The sequence below is a fragment of the Oncorhynchus keta genome, chromosome 12 (genome assembly GCF_023373465.1).
Source record: "Oncorhynchus keta strain PuntledgeMale-10-30-2019 chromosome 12, Oket_V2, whole genome shotgun sequence".
NCBI lineage: Eukaryota > Metazoa > Chordata > Actinopteri > Salmoniformes > Salmonidae > Oncorhynchus > Oncorhynchus keta.
In genome coordinates this window covers 43,773,086-43,791,281 of record NC_068432.1, presented here as the reverse complement: position 1 = coordinate 43,791,281, position 18,196 = coordinate 43,773,086, and the positions used below count along the sequence as shown (strand labels likewise).

Below are 18,196 nucleotides of genomic sequence, written 5' to 3'. Positions count from 1 at the left end.
TCTATTTTTGTCATTTCCTTGTTCACTTAAGGGCCATATTTCTTTCAGGGAGTGAGATTGAATGCCATACATTTCAGTAGAACTAATTCAGTTACTGGTGTGGTTTGAGAGGGGGAAATAACCTTGTAAATAAGCAACAAATAGATGAGAGAATGAGGCCAGTGACGTTCTAAAATGTTCTAATGTAATATACAGTACAGTGTAGAGGTCAACCGATTATGATTTTTCAACGCCGATACCAATACCGATTATTGGAGGGCCAGAAAAGCCGATGCCGATTAATCGGCTGGTTTTTATTTTATTTATTTGTAATGACAATTACAACAATACTGAATGAACACATATTTTATCTTAATATAATACATGAGCCCTGTATCAACAAGTACATGGAATATAATAACTATGGTGAAGTGGTGAAGGGCTGTTCCATTCCATGTTTATGTCAAATAAATGTTAAAAATATATATCACACACACACACACACACACACACACAGTTTAGCCAATGTGTACTTTACACATTTCATTACAGATTATATTTTTATATATTGCAAATAAAATAAGAAAATATTTTTTTAAATCTCAATAGAATCATATTTGATATTATTAATTTCAAACAATGACATTAGAACTTATCAATCCAGCATGGCATCCTCGCCATAAAGAAACATGTCTTCCGCCTGGGAGTCAAAACTAGCTTAGCTGAAAGATTCATTTTCCTGAAGCAACTCGATCTCTCTGTATCTATCTATTTCCTCTATAATTTGGGTGAAATCTGTATACCTAAACTTTGTTTTAGCTTTTCCTGATTTATTTGCCATATAATAATAATAATATATGCCATTTAGCAGACGCTTTTATCCAAAGCGACTTACAGTCATGTGTGCATACATTCTAATATCTGAGGGAATGCAATAACAAATCATTTGAGTTTTCAGTCAAAAATAGTGACTACTTCTATAGTGTAAATAATCTATAGCCTACATCTTAGTAGTTTTGAATTTGTTGCTATTCAGATCACAGTGTTTAAGAAACAAATGTTCAGTGCAGGTTATTATTGTTGTTTACAGAATAGGTCTAAATGCCTGAATCCCTGGTTGTTATCTATGTCCACTTGCATTTTAAATATTTTAAATATTTTAAATATATAAACTTGTTGAAAATGCTTTTGAATATGTACTGCTATGCGTAACACCCGTGGCTCTGTCAAGTAGGATTTGCAACGGCGAATTAACCGATTTTACGCCAGAGTTCACGACAAAGGCTGGTCTTCAAACGTATTACCATTACATATTGCCGTTTACCTCAGCTCATTGGCAATCTTCCAAGCTATATTTCAAGATGATCAGTGGTCATTGGGCAAAAATAAAGTCAATCAACGATAGACCGGTCCTACCATTGGTGCGCAATGATGTCATTGATTGGTGTCTTCAAATCGTTTTGTTTGTTTGTTTGTTTCGGTCAATACGGAAAAGAACCATCAAGTATGGTTGTTTTAGTAACATTCAGAGGATTGCAAAGAAACCATGACTGGATAAAAGTTTGTTTAGTGTGTGTAATTACCACGAACGCATCGTCCAAAGTTGAATGAGACGGAAATCACGACGCAAGCTGTTTACAAATGTTTCGTATTTGGCTATAAAAATACATTTTATCAAACAAAACAAACATTCACTGTGTAGTTAGGACACTTGGCATCTTCAATGGTAAGCGATTTATTTTATTTGTTATTATTTTATTGTTATTTCGGACTTTCATGACGCTAATGCTTGGCTGGAAAATACTAGTAATACTTGTGTGTGCGTGGCGCCGTCCCCAGAGAATAGCATGTTTGCTTTCGCAGTAACGGCTTCTTGAAATCTGACTGGATTAACAAGATGTTCATCTTTTAAATGATGTAAGATTCATGTATTTACAAGAATGTTTACTATCACAAATGGTGTATTTAGAATGTTAGCTCTCTGCAGTTTCACAAGATTTTGGCCTGGTGGGACGTTAGGGTCTCACCTACCCTAGAGAGGTTAACTGACTTGCCTAGTTATATAAAAAGTATAAAGAATAAATCTAAAAACATTTTTAAAAATCGGCACACCGGCGCCCAAAAATACCTATTTCCGATTGTTATGAAAATTTAAAATCGGCCCTAATTAATCGTCCATTCCGATTAATCCGTCAACCTCTAATACAGTCCCTTCGGAAAGTATTTTGTTACATTACAGCTTTAACTATGTACCATCTAGTCCACAATGAATCCTAATTTACCATCCAGTCCATTATGAAATATAATGTACCATCCAGTCCACGATGAACCCTAATGTACCATACCACACGTAGAGACTAAGTAGAGACTAAGGACAATGACTCTAGAGTACAGATTGATAAGATGAATGGCATGGTTGCGATGCACCATACCTAAAGGTCCCTTTCCCATCATCCTCCTTGATCTCTAGACTGACGGTGAAGGTGAAGACGTCGCTGTCTGGCGTCAGGGGCGGAGCCAAGCCCGAGAGGAGCGTCTTCTTGGCAGACCGCCTAAAGGCTGTGGCAAAGCTGTACAGTATCCTGCTGACCTGTGGAGTTCACACACCACACACACCACACCACACCACACACACACAGGGATTGAATATCAGTGACATACACACACCATTAGAGTACTAGAGCGTTTTTCAGTCATTGGGAGACATGATAGAGTATCATAGATAGGGCTGAGCTAAATTCTCTCTCTGTATGTAGTGTGTGTGTGTGTGTGATTGTGTGTGTTTCAGTGGATGCCCTGTGCCCCCACCAGGCTGGACTGTCTGTCTGGAAGATGACATGGGGGGTCTGGACTGTCTGGAAGATGACATGGGGGGGTCTGGACTGTCTGGAAGATGACATGGGAGGGTCTGGACTGTCTGGAAGATGACATGGGAGGGTCTGGACTGTCTGGAAGATGACATGGGAGGGTCTGGACTGTCTGGAAGATGACATGGGGGTCTGGACTGTCTGGAAGATGACATGGGTGGGGGGTCTGTACTGTCTGGAAGATGACATGGGGGTCTGGACTGTCTGGAAGATGACATGGGGGGGTCTGAACTCTCTGGAAGATGACATGAGGGGGTCTGAACTGTCTGGAAGATGACATGGGAAGGGGGGTGGTCTGGACTGTCTGGAAGATGACATGGGAGGGGGGGTCTGAACTGTCTGGAAGATGATATAGGGGGTCTGAACTGTCTGGAAGATGACATGGGTGGGGGGTCTGTACTGTCTGGAAGATGACATGGGGGTCTGGACTGTCTGGAAGATGACATGGGGGTCTGAACTCTCTGGAAGATGACATGAGGGGGTCTGAACTGTCTGGAAGATGACATGGGAGGGGGTCTGTACTGTCTGGAAGATGATAGGGGGTATGAACTGTCTGGAAGATGACATGGGAAGGGGGGTCTGGACTCTCTGGAAGATGACATGGGGGGTGGTCTGGACTGTCTGGAAGATGATAAGAGGGGGGTCTGTACTGTCTGGAAGATGACATGGGGGTCTGAACTGTCTGGAAGATGATATGGGGGGTCTGTACTGTCTGGAAGATGACATGGGGGTCTGAACTGTCTGGAAGATGATATGGGGGGGGTCTGGACTGTCTGGAAGATGACATGGGGGGGCTGGACTGTCTGGAAGATGATAAGGGGGGTCTGGACTGTCTGGAAGATGACATGGGGGATCTGAACTGTCTGGAAGATGATATGGGGGTGGGTCTGAACTGTCTGGAGGATGACATGGGAGGGGGGTTCTGTACTGTCTGGAAGATGACATGGGGGTCTGAAAAGTCTGGAAGATGACATGGGGGGGGTCTGTACTGTCTGGAAGATGACATGGGGGTCTGACCTGTCTGGAAGATGACATGGGGGTCTGAACTGTCTGGAAGATGACATGGGAGGGGGGTCTGGACTGTCTGGAAGATGATAAGGGGGGTCTGTACTGTCTGGAAGATGATATGGGGGGTCTGGACTGTCTGGAAGATGACATGGGTGGGGGGTCTGTACTGTCTGGAAGATGACATGGGGGTCTGGACTGTCTGGAAGATGACATGGGGGGGTCTGAACTCTCTGGAAGATGACATGAGGGGGTCTGAACTGTCTGGAAGATGACATGGGAGGGGGGGGTCTGTACTGTCTGGAAGATGATAGGGGGGTATGAACTGTCTGGAAGATGACATGGGAAGGGGGGTCTGGACTCTCTGGAAGATGACATGGGGGGGTGGTCTGGACTGTCTGGAAGATGATAAGAGGGGGGTCTGTACTGTCTGGAAGATGACATGGGGGTCTGAACTGTCTGGAAGATGATATGGGGGGTCTGTACTGTCTGGAAGATGACATGGGGGGTCTGAACTGTCTGGAAGATGATATGGGGGTCTGGACTGTCTGGAAGATGACATGGGGGGCTGGACTGTCTGGAAGATGATAAGGGGGGTCTGGACTGTCTGGAAGATGACATGGGGGATCTGAACTGTCTGGAAGATGATATGGGGGGTGGGTCTGAACTGTCTGGAGGATGACATGGGAGGGGGGTTCTGTACTGTCTGGAAGATGACATGGGGGTCTGAAAAGTCTGGAAGATGACATGGGGGGTCTGTACTGTCTGGAAGATGACATGGGGGTCTGACCTGTCTGGAAGATGACATGGGGGTCTGAACTGTCTGGAAGATGACATGGGAGGGGGGTCTGGACTGTCTGGAAGATGATAAGGGGGGTCTGTACTGTCTGGAAGATGATATGGGGGGTCTGGACTGTCTGGAAGATGACATGGGGGTCTGAACTGTCTGGAAGATGATATGGGGGGGTCTGAACTGTCTGGAAGGTGATATGGGGGGTCTGAACTGTCTGGAAGATGATATGGGGGGGGTCTGGACTGTCTGGAAGATGACATGGGGGTCTGGACTGTCTGGAGGATGACATGGGAGGGGGTTCTGTACTGTCTGGAAGATGACATGGGGGTCTGAACTGTCTGGAAGACGACATGGGGGGAGGGGGGTCTGTACTGTCTGGAAGATGACATGGGGGGTCTGAACTGTCTGGAAGATGACATGGGGGTCTGAACTGTCTGGAAGATGACATGGGAGAGGGGTCTGTACTGTCTGGAAGATGACAAGGGGGGTCTGAACTGTCTGGAAGATTATATGGGGGGTCTGAACTGTCTGGAAGATGACATGGGGGTCTGAACTGTCTGGAAGATGACATGGGAGGGGGGTCTGTACTGTCTGGAAGATGACAAGGGGGGTTTGAACTGTCTGGAAGATGATATAGGGGGGTCTGGACTGTCTGGAAGATGACATGGGGGATCTGAACTGTCTGGAAGATGATATAGGGGGGTCTGAACTGTCTGGAAGATTATATGGGGGGTCTGAACTGTCTGGAAGATGACATGGGGGTCTGAACTGTCTGGAAGATGACATGGGAGGGGGTCTGTACTGTCTGGAAGATGACAAGGGGGGTTTGAACTGTCTGGAAGATGATATAGGGGGGTCTGGACTGTCTGGAAGATGACATGGGGGATCTGAACTGTCTGGAAGATGATATGGGGGTTCTGTACTGTCTGGAAGATGACATGGGGGTCTGAACTGTCTGGAAGATGACATGGGAGGGGGGTCTGTACTGTCTGGAAGATGACATGGGGGGTCTGAACTGTCTGGAAGATGATATGGGGGGGTCTGTACTGTCTGGAAGATGACATGGGGGGTCTGAACTGTCTGGAAGATGACATGGGGGGGTCTGGACTGTCTAGAAGATGACATGGGGGGGTCTGAACTGTCTGGAAGATGATATGGGGGGTCTGGACTGTCTGGAAGATGACATAATATAATAATAATAATAATATATGCCATTTAGCTGACGCTTTTATCCAAAGCGACTTACAGTCATGTGTGCATACATTCTATGTATGGGTGGTCCCGGGAATCGAACCCACTACCCTGGCGTTACAAGCGCCATGCTCTACCAACTGAGCCACAGAAGGACATGGGGGTCTGGACTGTCTGGAGGATGACATGGGAGGGGGGTTCTGTACTGTCTGGAAGATGACATGGGGGTCTGAACTGTCTGGAAGATGACATGGGAGGGGGGTCTGTACTGTCTGGAAGATGACATGGGGGGTCTGAACTGTCTGGAAGATGATATAGGGGGTCTGGACTGTCTGGAAGATGACATGGGGGATCTGAACTGTCTGGAAGATGATATAGGGGGGTGTCTGGACTGTCTGGAAGATGACATGGGGGATCTGAACTGTCTGGAAGATGACATGGGGAGGTCTGAACTGTCTGGAAGATGACATGGGAGGGGGGTCTGTACTGTCTGGAAGATGACATGGGGGTCTGAACTGTCTGGAAGATGACATGGGAGGGGGGTCTGTACTGTCTGGAAGATGACATGGGGGGTCTGAACTGTCTGGAAGATGACATGGGGGTCTGAACTGTCTGGAAGATGACATGGGAGGGGGGACTGTACTGTCTGGAAGATGACACGGGGGGTCTGAACTGTCTGGAAGATGATATAGGGGGTCTGGACTGTCTGGAAGATGACATGGGGGATCTGAACTGTCTGGAAGATGATATAGGGGGGGGGGGGTCTGGATTGTCTGGAAGATGACATGGGGGATCTGAACTGTCTGGAAGATGACATGGGGGAGGTCTGTACTGTCTGGAAGATGACATGGGGGGTCTGGACTGTCTGGAGGATGACATGGGAGGGGGGTTCTGTACTGTCTGGAAGATGACATGGGGGGTCTGAACTGTCTGGAAGATGACATGGGGGGTCTGTACTGTCTGGAAGATGACATGGGGGGTCTGAACTGTCTGGAAGATGACATGGGGGGTCTGAACTGTCTGGAAGATGACATGGGAGGGGGGTCTGTACTGTCTGGAAGATGACAAGGGGGGTCTGAACTGTCTGGAAGATTATATGGGGGTCTGAACTGTCTGGAAGATTATATGGGGGGTCTGAACTGTCTGGAAGATGACATGGGGGGTCTGAACTGTCTGGAAGATGACATGGGAGGGGGGTCTGTACTGTCTGGAAGATGACAAGGGGGGTTTGAACTGTCTGGAAGATGATATAGGGGGGTCTGGACTGTCTGGAAGATGACATGGGGGATCTGAACTGTCTGGAAGATGATATAGGGGGGTTCTGTACTGTCTGGAAGATGACATGGGGGGTCTGAACTGTCTGGAAGATGACATGGGAGGGGGGTCTGTACTGTCTGGAAGATGACATGGGGGGTCTGAACTGTCTGGAAGATGATATGGGGGGTCTGAACTGTCTGGAAGATGACATGGGGGGTCTGGACTGTCTAGAAGATGACATGGGGGGGTCTGAACTGTCTGGAAGATGATATGGGGGGTCTGGACTGTCTGGAAGATGACATGGGGGTCTGGACTGTCTGGAGGATGACATGGGAGGGGGGGTTCTGTACTGTCTGGAAGATGACATGGGGGTCTGAACTGTCTGGAAGATGACATGGGAGGGGGGTCTGTACTGTCTGGAAGATGACATGGGGGGTCTGAACTGTCTGGAAGATGACATGGGGGTCTGAACTGTCTGGAAGATGACATGGGAGGGGGGTCTGTACTGTCTGGAAGATGACACGGGGGGTCTGAACTGTCTGGAAGATGATATAGGGGGTCTGGACTGTCTGGAAGATGATATAGGGGGTCTGGACTGTCTGGAAGATGACATGGGGGATATGAACTGTCTGGAAGATGACATGGGGGATATGAACTGTCTGGAAGATGACATGGGGGGTCTGAACTGTCTGGAAGATGACATGGGGGTCGGGACTGTCTGGAAGAGGATATGAGGGGGTGGGTCTGAACTGTCTGGAAGATGACATGGGGGTCTGAACTGTCTGGAAGATGACATGGGGGGTCTGAACTGTCTGGAAGAGGACATGGGGGGGTCTGAACTGTCTGGAAGATGACATGGGGGGGTCTGAACTGTCTGGAAGATGACATGGGGGGGTCTGAACTGTCTGGAAGATGACATGGGGGGGTCTGAACTGTCTGGAAGAGGACATGGGGGGGGGGTCTGAACTGTCTGGAAGAGGACATGGGGGTCTGAACTGTCTGGAAGATGACATGGGGGTCTGAACTGTCTGGAAGATGACATGGGGGGTCTGAACTGTCTGGAAGATGACATGGGGGGGGGTCTGAACTGTCTGGAAGAGGACATGGGGGGGGTCTGAACTGTCTGGAAGATGACATGGGGGGGTCTGAACTGTCTGGAAGATGACATGGGGGGTCTGAACTGTCTGGAAGATGACATGGGGGGGTCTGAACTAGAGGTTGACCGATTATGATTTTTCAACACCGATGCCGATTATTGGAGGACCCAAAAAAAAAGCCGGTACCGATTATTTGGCAGATTTAAAAATTTAAAAAATATTTGTAATAATGACAATTACAACAATACTGAATTAACACTTATTTTAACTTAATATAATACATCAATAAAATCAATTTAGCCTCAAGTAGATAATGAAACATGTTCAATTTGGTTTAAATAATGCAAAAACAAAGTGTTGGAGAAGAAAGTAAAAGTGAAATATGTGCCATGTAAGAAAGCTAATGTTTCAGTTCCTTGCTCAGAACATGAGAACATACGAAAGCTGGTGGTTCCTTTTAACATGAGTCTTCAATATTCCCAGGTAAGAAGTTTTAGGTTGTAGTTATTATAGGACTATTTCCCTCTATACCATTCGTATTTCATTAACCTTTGACTATTGGATGTTCTTATAGGCACTTTAGTATTGCCAGTGTAACAGTATAGCTTCCGTCCCTCTCCTCGCTCCTCCCTGGACTTGAACCAGCAACATAACGACAACAGCCACCATCAAAGCAGTGTTACACATGCAGAGCAAGGGAAACAACTACTAGAAGGCTCAGAGCGAGTGACGTTTGAAACGCTATTTGCGCGCACTAACTGGCCAGCCATTTCACTTCGGTCACACCAGCCTCATCTCGGGAGTTGATAGGTTTGAAGTCATAAACAGCGTAATGCTTGACGCACAATGAAGAGCTGCTGGCAAAACGCACGAAAGTGCTGTTTGAATGAATGTTTACTCACCTGCTTCTGCCTAGCACCGCTCAGGCAGATACTTAGATACTTGTATGCTCAGTCAGATTATATGCAACACAGGACACGCTAGATAATATCTAGTAATATCATCAACCATGTGTAGTTAACTAGTGATTATGATTGATTGTTTTTCATAAGATAAGTTTAATGCTAGCTAGCAACTTACCTTGGCATACTGTATTTGCGTAACAGGCAGTCTCCTTGTTGGAGTGCAATGAGAGAGAGGCAGGTCGTTATTGCGTTGGACTAGTTAACTGTAAGGTTGCAAGATTGGATCCCCCGAGCTGACAAGGTGAAAATCTGTCTTTCTGCCCCTGAACGAGGCAGTCATTGAAAATAAGAATGTGTTCTTAACTGACTTGCCTAGTTAAATAAAGGTGTAAAAATAAATAAAAACTAATAATATATGAAAAAATATGAACAAATAAGTTTTTAAAAAATCGTTAAATCGGCACCCCAAAATACGATTTCCGATTGTTATGAAAACTTGAAATCGGCCCAAATTAAATCGGCCATTCCGATTAATCGGTCGACCTCTAGTCTGGACTGTCTGGAAGATGATATGGGGGTGGGGGGTCTGGACTGTCTGGAAGATGACATGGGGGTCTGGACTGTCTGGAAGATGACATGGGGGGGGTCTGGACTGTGAGGGGGTATGGGGAGGGGGTTTTGGACTGTCTGGAAGATGATATGGGGGGGGGTCCTGGACTGTCTGCCTGGAAGATGATATGGGGGTCTGTACTGTCTGTCTGGAAGATGATATGGCGGGGGTCTGGACTGTCTGTCTGGAAGATGATATGGGGGGGGGGTCTGGACTGTCTGTCTGGAAGATGATATGGGGGTCTGGACTGTCTGTCTGGAAGATGATATGGGGGTCTGGACTGTCTGTCTGGAAGATGATATGGCGGGGGGTCTGGACTGTCTGTCTGGAAGATGATATGGGGGGGGTCTGGACTGTCTGCCTGGAAGATGATATGGCGGGGGGTCTGGACTGTCTGTCTGGAAGATGATATGGGGGTCTGGACTGTCTGGAAGATGACAGAGGGTCCTCCACACCAGGATAGTGTAAAACAGAAGGTCCTCCACACCAGGATAGTGTAAAACAGAAGGTCCTCCACACCAGGGCAGTGTGAAACAGAAGGTCCTCCACACCAGGGCAGTGTGAAACAGAAGGTCCTCCACACCAGGACAGTGTGAAACAGAAGGTCCTCCACACCAGGATAGTGTAAAACAGAAGGTCCTCCACACCAGGGCAGTGTGAAACAGAAGGTCCTCCACACCAGGGCAGTGTGAAACAGAAGGTCCTCCACACCAGGACAGTGTGAAACAGAAGGTCCTCCACACCAGGACAGTGTGAAACAGAAGGTCCTCCACACCAGGACAGTGTGAAACAGAAGGTCCTCCACACCAGGACAGTGTGAAACAGAAGGTCCTCCACACCAGGGCAGTGTAAAACAGAAGCTCCTCCACACCAGGACAGTGTGAAACAGAAGGTCCTCCACACCAGGACAGTGTGAAACAGAAGCTCCTCCACACCAGGACAGTGTAAAACAGAAGCTCCTCCACACCAGGACAGTGTAAAACAGAAGCTCCTCCACACCAGGACAGTGTAAAACAGAAGGTCCTCCAAACCAGGACAGTGTAAAACAGAAGCTCCTCCACACCAGGACAGTGTAAAACAGAAGCTCCTCCACACCAGGACAGTGTAAAACAGAAGCTCCTCCACACCAGGACAGTGTGAAACAGAAGGTCCTCCACACCAGGACAGTGTAAAACAGAAGCTCCTCCACACCAGGACAGTGTAAAACAGAAGGTCACCCACTCCAGGACAATGTAAAACAGAAGGTCCTCCACTCCAGGGCAGTGTAAAACAGAAGGTCACCCACTCCAGGGCAGTGTAAAAGAGAAGGTCACCCACTCCAGGACAGTGTAAAACAGAAGGTCACTCACTCCAGGACAGTGTAAAACAGAAGGTCACCCACACCAGGATAGTGTAAAACAGAAGGTCCTCCACACCAGGATAGTGTAAAACAGAAGGTCCTCCACACCAGGGCAGTGTGAAACAGAAGGTCCTCCACACCAGGGCAGTGTGAAACAGAAGGTCCTCCACACCAGGACAGTGTGAAACAGAAGGTCCTCCACACCAGGATAGTGTAAAACAGAAGGTCCTCCACACCAGGATAGTGTGAAACAGAAGGTCCTCCACACCAGGGCAGTGTGAAACAGAAGGTCCTCCACACCAGGGCAGTGTGAAACAGAAGGTCCTCCACACCAGGACAGTGTGAAACAGAAGGTCCTCCACACCAGGACAGTGTGAAACAGAAGGTCCTCCACACCAGGACAGTGTGAAACAGAAGGTCCTCCACACCAGGGCAGTGTAAAACAGAAGCTCCTCCACACCAGGACAGTGTGAAACAGAAGGTCCTCCACACCAGGACAGTGTGAAACAGAAGCTCCTCCACACCAGGACAGTGTAAAACAGAAGGTCCTCCACACCAGGACAGTGTAAAACAGAAGGTCCTCCAAACCAGGACAGTGTAAAACAGAAGCTCCTCCACACCAGGACAGTGTAAAACAGAAGCTCCTCCACACCAGGACAGTGTGAAACAGAAGGTCCTCCACACCAGGACAGTGTAAAACAGAAGCTCCTCCACACCAGGACAGTGTGAAACAGAAGGTCCTCCACACCAGGACAGTGTAAAACAGAAGCTCCTCCACACCAGGACAGTGTAAAACAGAAGGTCACCCACTCCAGGGCAGTGTAAAAGAGAAGGTCACCCACTCCAGGACAGTGTAAAACAGAAGGTCCTCCACACCAGGACAGTGTAAAACAGAAGGTCCTCCACACCAGGACAGTGTAAAACAGAAGGTCACCCACTCCAGGACAGTGTAAAACAGAAGGTCCTCCACTCCAGGGCAGTGTAAAACAGAAGGTCACCCACTCCAGGGCAGTGTAAAACAGAAGGTCACCCACTCCAGGGCAGTGTAAAAGAGAAGGTCACCCACTCCAGGACCGTGTAAAACAGAAGATCACTCACTCCAGGGCAGTGTAAAACAGAAGGTCACTCACTCCAGGACAGTGTAAAACAGAAGGTCACCCACTCCAGGACAGTGTAAAACAGAAGGTCACCCACTCCAGGGCAGTGTAAAAGAGAAGGTCACCCACTCCAGGACAGTGTAAAACAGAAGGTCACCCACTCCAGGACAGTGTAAAACAGAAGGTCACTCACTCCAGGACAGTGTAAAACAGAAGGTCACCCACTCCAGGGCAGTGTAAAAGAGAAGGTCACCCACTCCAGGGCAGTGTAAAAGAGAAGGTCACTCACTCCAGGACAGTGTAAAACAGAAGGTCACTCACTCCAGGACAGTGTAAAACAGAAGGTCACCCACTCCAGGGCAGTGTAAAAGAGAAGGTCACCCATTCCAGGACAGTGTAAAACAGAAGGTCACCCACTCCAGGGCAGTGTAAAACAGAAGGTCACCCACTCCAGGACAGTGTAAAACAGAAGGTCACCCACTCCAGGGCAGTGTAAAAGAGAAGGTCACCCACTCCAGGACAGTGTAAAACAGAAGGTCACCCACTCCAGGACAGTGTAAAACAGAAGGTCACCCACTCCAGGACAGTGTAAAACAGAAGGTCACTCACTCCAGGACAGTGTAAAACAGAAGGTCACCCACTCCAGGGCAGTGTAAAAGAGAAGGTCACCCACTCCAGGGCAGTGTAAAAGAGAAGGTCACTCACTCCAGGACAGTGTAAAACAGAAGGTCACCCACTCCAGGGCAGTGTAAAAGAGAAGGTCACCCACTCCAGGGCAGTGTAAAAGAGAAGGTCACCCACTCCAGGGCAGTGTAAAAGAGAAGGTCACCCACTCCAGGACAGTGTAAAACAGAAGGTCACCCACTCCAGGGCAGTGTAAAACAGAAGGTCACCCACTCCAGGACAGTGTAAAACAGAAGGTCACCCACTCCAGGGCAGTGTAAAAGAGAAGGTCACCCACTCCAGGACAGTGTAAAACAGAAGGTCACCCACTCCAGGGCAGTGTAAAACAGAAGGTCACCCACTCCAGGACAGTGTAAAACAGAAGGTCACCCACTCCAGGGCAGTGTAAAAGAGAAGGTCACCCACTCCAGGACAGTGTAAAACAGAAGGTCACCCACTCCAGGGCAGTGTACAAACTGGCTAAGTAGTGTCAGAGGACATCTCAGACATTCTGGAAGAGTTTGAGACAGAGCCGAGCAGATTGTAGCTGTGACTGTTGATAATGCTGTTAATATGGATGTTGCCATCAAGAGGCTACACATTGAATGTGGCAGCACAGAAATCAGAGCAGTGGTTGTGTGGTTCAAGAGATCCTCGATGTCCAAAACAGTCGAAGGAAAAGCAGCAGCTCATTGGTAAGAAGCCACAGCTCAATATATATGTTTTAATTGTACCTTTTATTTAACTAGGCAAGTCAGTAGAGAACAAATTCTTATTTTCAATGTCGGCCTAGGAACTGTGGGTTAACTGCCTTGTTCAGGGGCAGAATGACAGATTTTTACCTTGTCCGCTTTCGGTTACTAGTCCAACGCTCTAACCACTAGGCTACCTACCGTCCCAAAACAATATTCAAATATTATTTTGAAATTCACACATTTAAGAATTTAATTCAATATTCCAGTGTGCGGTAATAAATGTATGTTGTGTTGTTGTTGTCGTTTCAGACCTTCCGCAACACTCACTCATCCTTGATGTCAGGACCAGATGGAACTCTATCTAATGATAGAGAGATTCATGGAGCAGTATACAACAATCCAAGCAGCAGCCTTGGACCCACGACTGTGAAAAGCAATGACAAGCTGGACCGTCTGAAGGACGAGGACTTCCATCCACTCACGCCGCCAAACATACTCGCGTAAAACTGACGATCCTACCGATCCTCGACGATGTCATTTACAAAATAGCTTCCAATACTCTACTCAGCAAACTGGATGCAGTCTATCACAGTGCCATCTGTTTCGTCACCAACGCCCCTTATACCACCCACCACTGCGACCTGTATGCTCTAGTCGGCTGGCCCTCGCTACATATTCGTCGCCAGACCCACTGGCTCCAGATCAACTATAAGTCTATGCTAGGTAAAGCTCTGCCTTATCTCAGCTCACTGGTCTTGATAACAACACCCACCCATAGCACGCATTCCAGCAGGTATAGCTCACTGATCATCCCCAAAGCCAACACCTCTTTGGCCGCCTTTCCTTCCAATTCTCTGCTGCCAATGACTGGAACGAATTACAAAAATCGCTGAAGCTGGAGACTCATATCTCCCTCACTAACTTTAAACATCAGCCATCTGAGCAGCTAACCGATCGCTGCAGCTGTACATTGTCCATCTGTAAATAGCCTGTAAATTACCTACCTCATCCCCATATTGTTTTTATTTACTTTTCTGCTCTTTTGCACACCAGTAATTACTTCGCTACAATGGGAAATGTATTGCCTTACCTCCTCATGACATTTGCAAACACTGTATATAGACTTCTTTTTTTTCTATTGTGTTACTGACTGTACGGTTGTTTATTCCATGTGTAACTCTGTTGTTTGTGTCACACTGCTTTGCTTTATCTTGGCCAGGTCACAGTTGTAAATGAGAACTTGTTCTCAACTAGCTTACCTGGTTAAATAAAAGGTGAAATTATTATTTTATTTTTTTAATAAATAAGGCTGAGGAGTTTGTCCAGCTCATGAGAATCCTCTATACATCCACACTGTGTCATGTGAAAAGAATGCCACCTGTGGTCAGATCAAACCCGTCCTCCACAAACTGGAAGAGAACTTCACAGTGAAGCATGAAGATACAATGTTAGTGGCAACCATCAAAGAGAAGGTGTGGGAGAACCTCTCCGAGTGCTATCAGGATGATGACATTCCATCCTTCCTGCATGAGGACACAGCAATGGACCCCAGATTTAAAGGGAGGCTGGTGAGTGACGCCACCTGGGACAGGCTGAGGAAGGCAACTGTTGAGGAGCCGCAGCAGACAGACACAGAGCACCAGCAACAGAAGGAGTCTGAAGGAGAGGAAATGGAGGAGACAGTCCCTCCATTGTACAAAACAAGGAGTGCCTTGGAGGAGCTGTTCTCAGAGGAGGACAGGGAGTTGAGGTTGACGATCCAACAGGACACCTCGTCCCTCACCAAGCGTGTTGACCTTGAGGTCGAACTCTATAAAGGCCTGGCTCCCAACCCTATCATCACAACCTAGTCTATAATAGTGATTCGATCAAAACATTATATTTCAGAAAATAAAGCAATGTGAATTCTGTTCTTAATTTGTTTTTGTTTTTCTCGTAAAAAATAACCGAAAGAATACTGTTAAAGTACCGGATGGATAAGCAGTATCGGTAAGAGTAGTAATACCGTTAAAATGTTAACGATACCCATCTCTACCCAGGACAGAAACACATTTAGATCCAACCAAATTATGAGAAAGCAAAAAGAGAACTATTTGACATACTGGAAAGAATCAACCAAACAAATTGGAACGCTATCTCAATCAAATGTATTTATAAAGCCCTTTATACATCAGCCGATGTCACTAAGTGTTATACAGAATACCTTAAGAAAATCCATGATTATGTACAGACTCAGTGAGCATAACCTTGCTATTGAGAGAAAGGCCATAGCCTGTCTTCTCTCAAGAGCCATGTCTGCCTATTTATTTAACCTTTATTTAACCAGGAAGGGCTCATTGAGATTTAAAATATCTTTTTCAAGAGCGTGCTGGCCAAGATAGGCAGCACCAAGTCATGACAAAAATTATAGACGAACAACATGACAAACTACAAGTAATCTACTAAAAACCCATAGAATTCACAAAAGTATAACAAAATCAAAAACAACAAATTCAAAATATTGACAGGTCAGGGAATCAGTCTCAAGATCATTCATCAGCGATTTAAAAATACCAATCGGGACAAGTTCTTCCAGTCTAAAAGTATTTTGTAAGGCGTTCCAAGACGATGGCACAGAGTACATCAAAGCCCTTTTACCAAATTCAGTTGGGACATTTGGAACAGTTAGCAGGATAAAGTCCAGCGAACGAAGAGAGTACCCACCACATTTCTGAACAATAAAAATGCCCAAATAAAAAGGTAGTAAACCCAAAATGGTTTTGTAAATAAAGTATACCAGTGCCTGAGCCTACGAGTGACTAGAAGGCCAGCCAACCCTGGTATACAAAGTGCAGTGGTGCGTAAGGGTTTTGCAGTTTAAAATAAATCTCAAAGTGCCATGGTAAAGAGTGTCAATTGATCTCAAACACTGAGGGGAAGAATTCATATATAAAATATCCCCATAGTCTAGTAAAGGCATAACTGTAGCTGATACTAGCCTCCTTCTGGCTTCAAAAGAAAAACAGGCCTTATTCCTAAAATAAAATCCCAATTTCAGCTTCAATATTTTTGTAAGTTGTTGAATATGCAATTTAAAAGAGAGGCCGTCATCAATTAAAATGCCAAGATATTTATATGAGCACATGTGCCTATGTGCACACTGCCCAAGAAAAATTAGGTGGAAACTGAGCTGTACTTCCTAACCTCCTGCCAAATGTATGACCACGTTAGAGACACATATTTCCCACAGATCACACAGACCCACAAAGAATTAGAAAACAAATAAACATTGATAAACTCCCATATCTGTTTGGCAAAATACTGCAGTGTGTCATCACAGCAGCAAGATTTGTGGCCCGTTGCCATGAGAAAAGGTCAACCAGTAGAACACAAACAACATTGTAAATACAACCAATATTCATCTGTTTATTTATTTTCCCTTTCATACTTCAATTATATGCACACTGTATAGCCAATAATATAACAATTGAAATGTCTATATTATTTTACAACTTTTGTGAGTGTAATGTTTACTGATGTTTCCCTTGTTTATTTCCCTTTTGTTTATTGTCTATTGTCTATTCTAAGCCCTTTGAATTGAATTGAGAGGTATATAGATGGGCGGTAGCGAGAGAGAGAGGGGTAGAGAGAGAGGGGGGTAGAGAGAGGGAGAGAGGGGTAGAGAGAGAGGGTAGAGAGAGAGAGAGGGGTAGAGAGGGGTAGAGAAAAGTAGAGAAAGAGGGAGAGAGAGAGAGGTAGAGAGAGAGAGAGAGGGAGGGGTAGAGAGAGAGAGAGAGAGAGAGGGGTAGAGAGAGAGAGAGAGAGAGAGAAAGAGAGAGAAAGAGAGAGGTAGAGAGAAAGAGAAAGAGAGAGAAAGAGAGAGAGGTAGAGAGAAAGAGACAGAGGTAGAGAAAAAGAGAGAGAAAGGTAGAGGTAGAGAGAAGGGTAGAGAGAAAGGTAGATAGAGATAAATAGAGAGAGAGGGGTAGAGAGAGGAAGAGAGGGGTAGAGAGAGGGAGGGGAGGGGTAGAGAGAAAGAGAGAGGTAGAGAAAAAGAGAGAGAGAGGTATAGAGAGAGGTAGAGAGGGGTAGAGAGAAAGAGAGAGAGGGGTAGAGAGAGAGGTAGAGAAAGAGAGAGAGAGGTAGAGGTAGAGGTAGAGGGGTAGAGAGAAAGGTAGATAGAGATAAATAGAGAGAGAGGGGGTAGAGAGAAAGAGAGGGGTAAACAGCTGACAGGGAGAGATATGTCCTCTCAACATGAATGTTTGGGCATTGTGTGTGGGCAGCATGAGAAAAGTGCTGTCAGAGGTAAGAATCTGGTACTGTGAAAAAGGGTAGGGACTCTGGCTCCCCCTGCAGTTCATGATTTATACTGCAGTTAAATGTGTACGGAAGTGTAGTTAGGCGAAGGAAGTCCAAGGCAACATGGAGCTAAACAACTCAATCACTGAAAGTGAATTACTTACCACTGGGCTTTTGTAAAGGCTATGTGCAAGTGTTGGTCCTTCTGTAGCTCAGTTGGTAGAGCATGGCACTTGTAACGCCAGGGTAGTGGGTTCGATTCCCGGGACCACCCATACGTAGAATGTATGCACACATGACTGTAAGTCGCTTTGGATAAAAGCGTCTGCTAAATGGCATATATTATTATTATTATATATATATTATTGATGTCTCAGTCTGTCACCATCCCCGAATCTCTGTGTGTGTGTGTGTGTC

General features: G+C 46.3%; 1 protein-coding gene and 1 long non-coding RNA gene across 4 annotated transcripts in view; one reads left to right on the top strand and one right to left on the bottom strand.

Moving 5' to 3' along the window:
* Positions 1–18,196, bottom strand: part of LOC118372688 (rab GTPase-activating protein 1-like) — a 172,799-nt gene that overhangs the window by 132,983 nt on the left and 21,620 nt on the right. For all 3 annotated transcript variants that reach the window (XM_052458420.1, XM_052458419.1, XM_052458421.1), the window contains one exon: positions 2,412–2,569. In XM_052458420.1, the coding sequence (XP_052314380.1) occupies positions 2,412–2,569 (158 nt within the window). The remainder of the gene's footprint in view (positions 1–2,411; positions 2,570–18,196) is intronic.
* On the top strand, positions 10,094–18,190 carry LOC127906389 (uncharacterized). Its single transcript, XR_008061147.1, has 5 exons — positions 10,094–10,308; positions 10,405–11,588; positions 11,813–12,452; positions 12,613–12,708; positions 12,741–18,190. It is a non-coding gene; the product is annotated as an uncharacterized LOC127906389 (long non-coding RNA).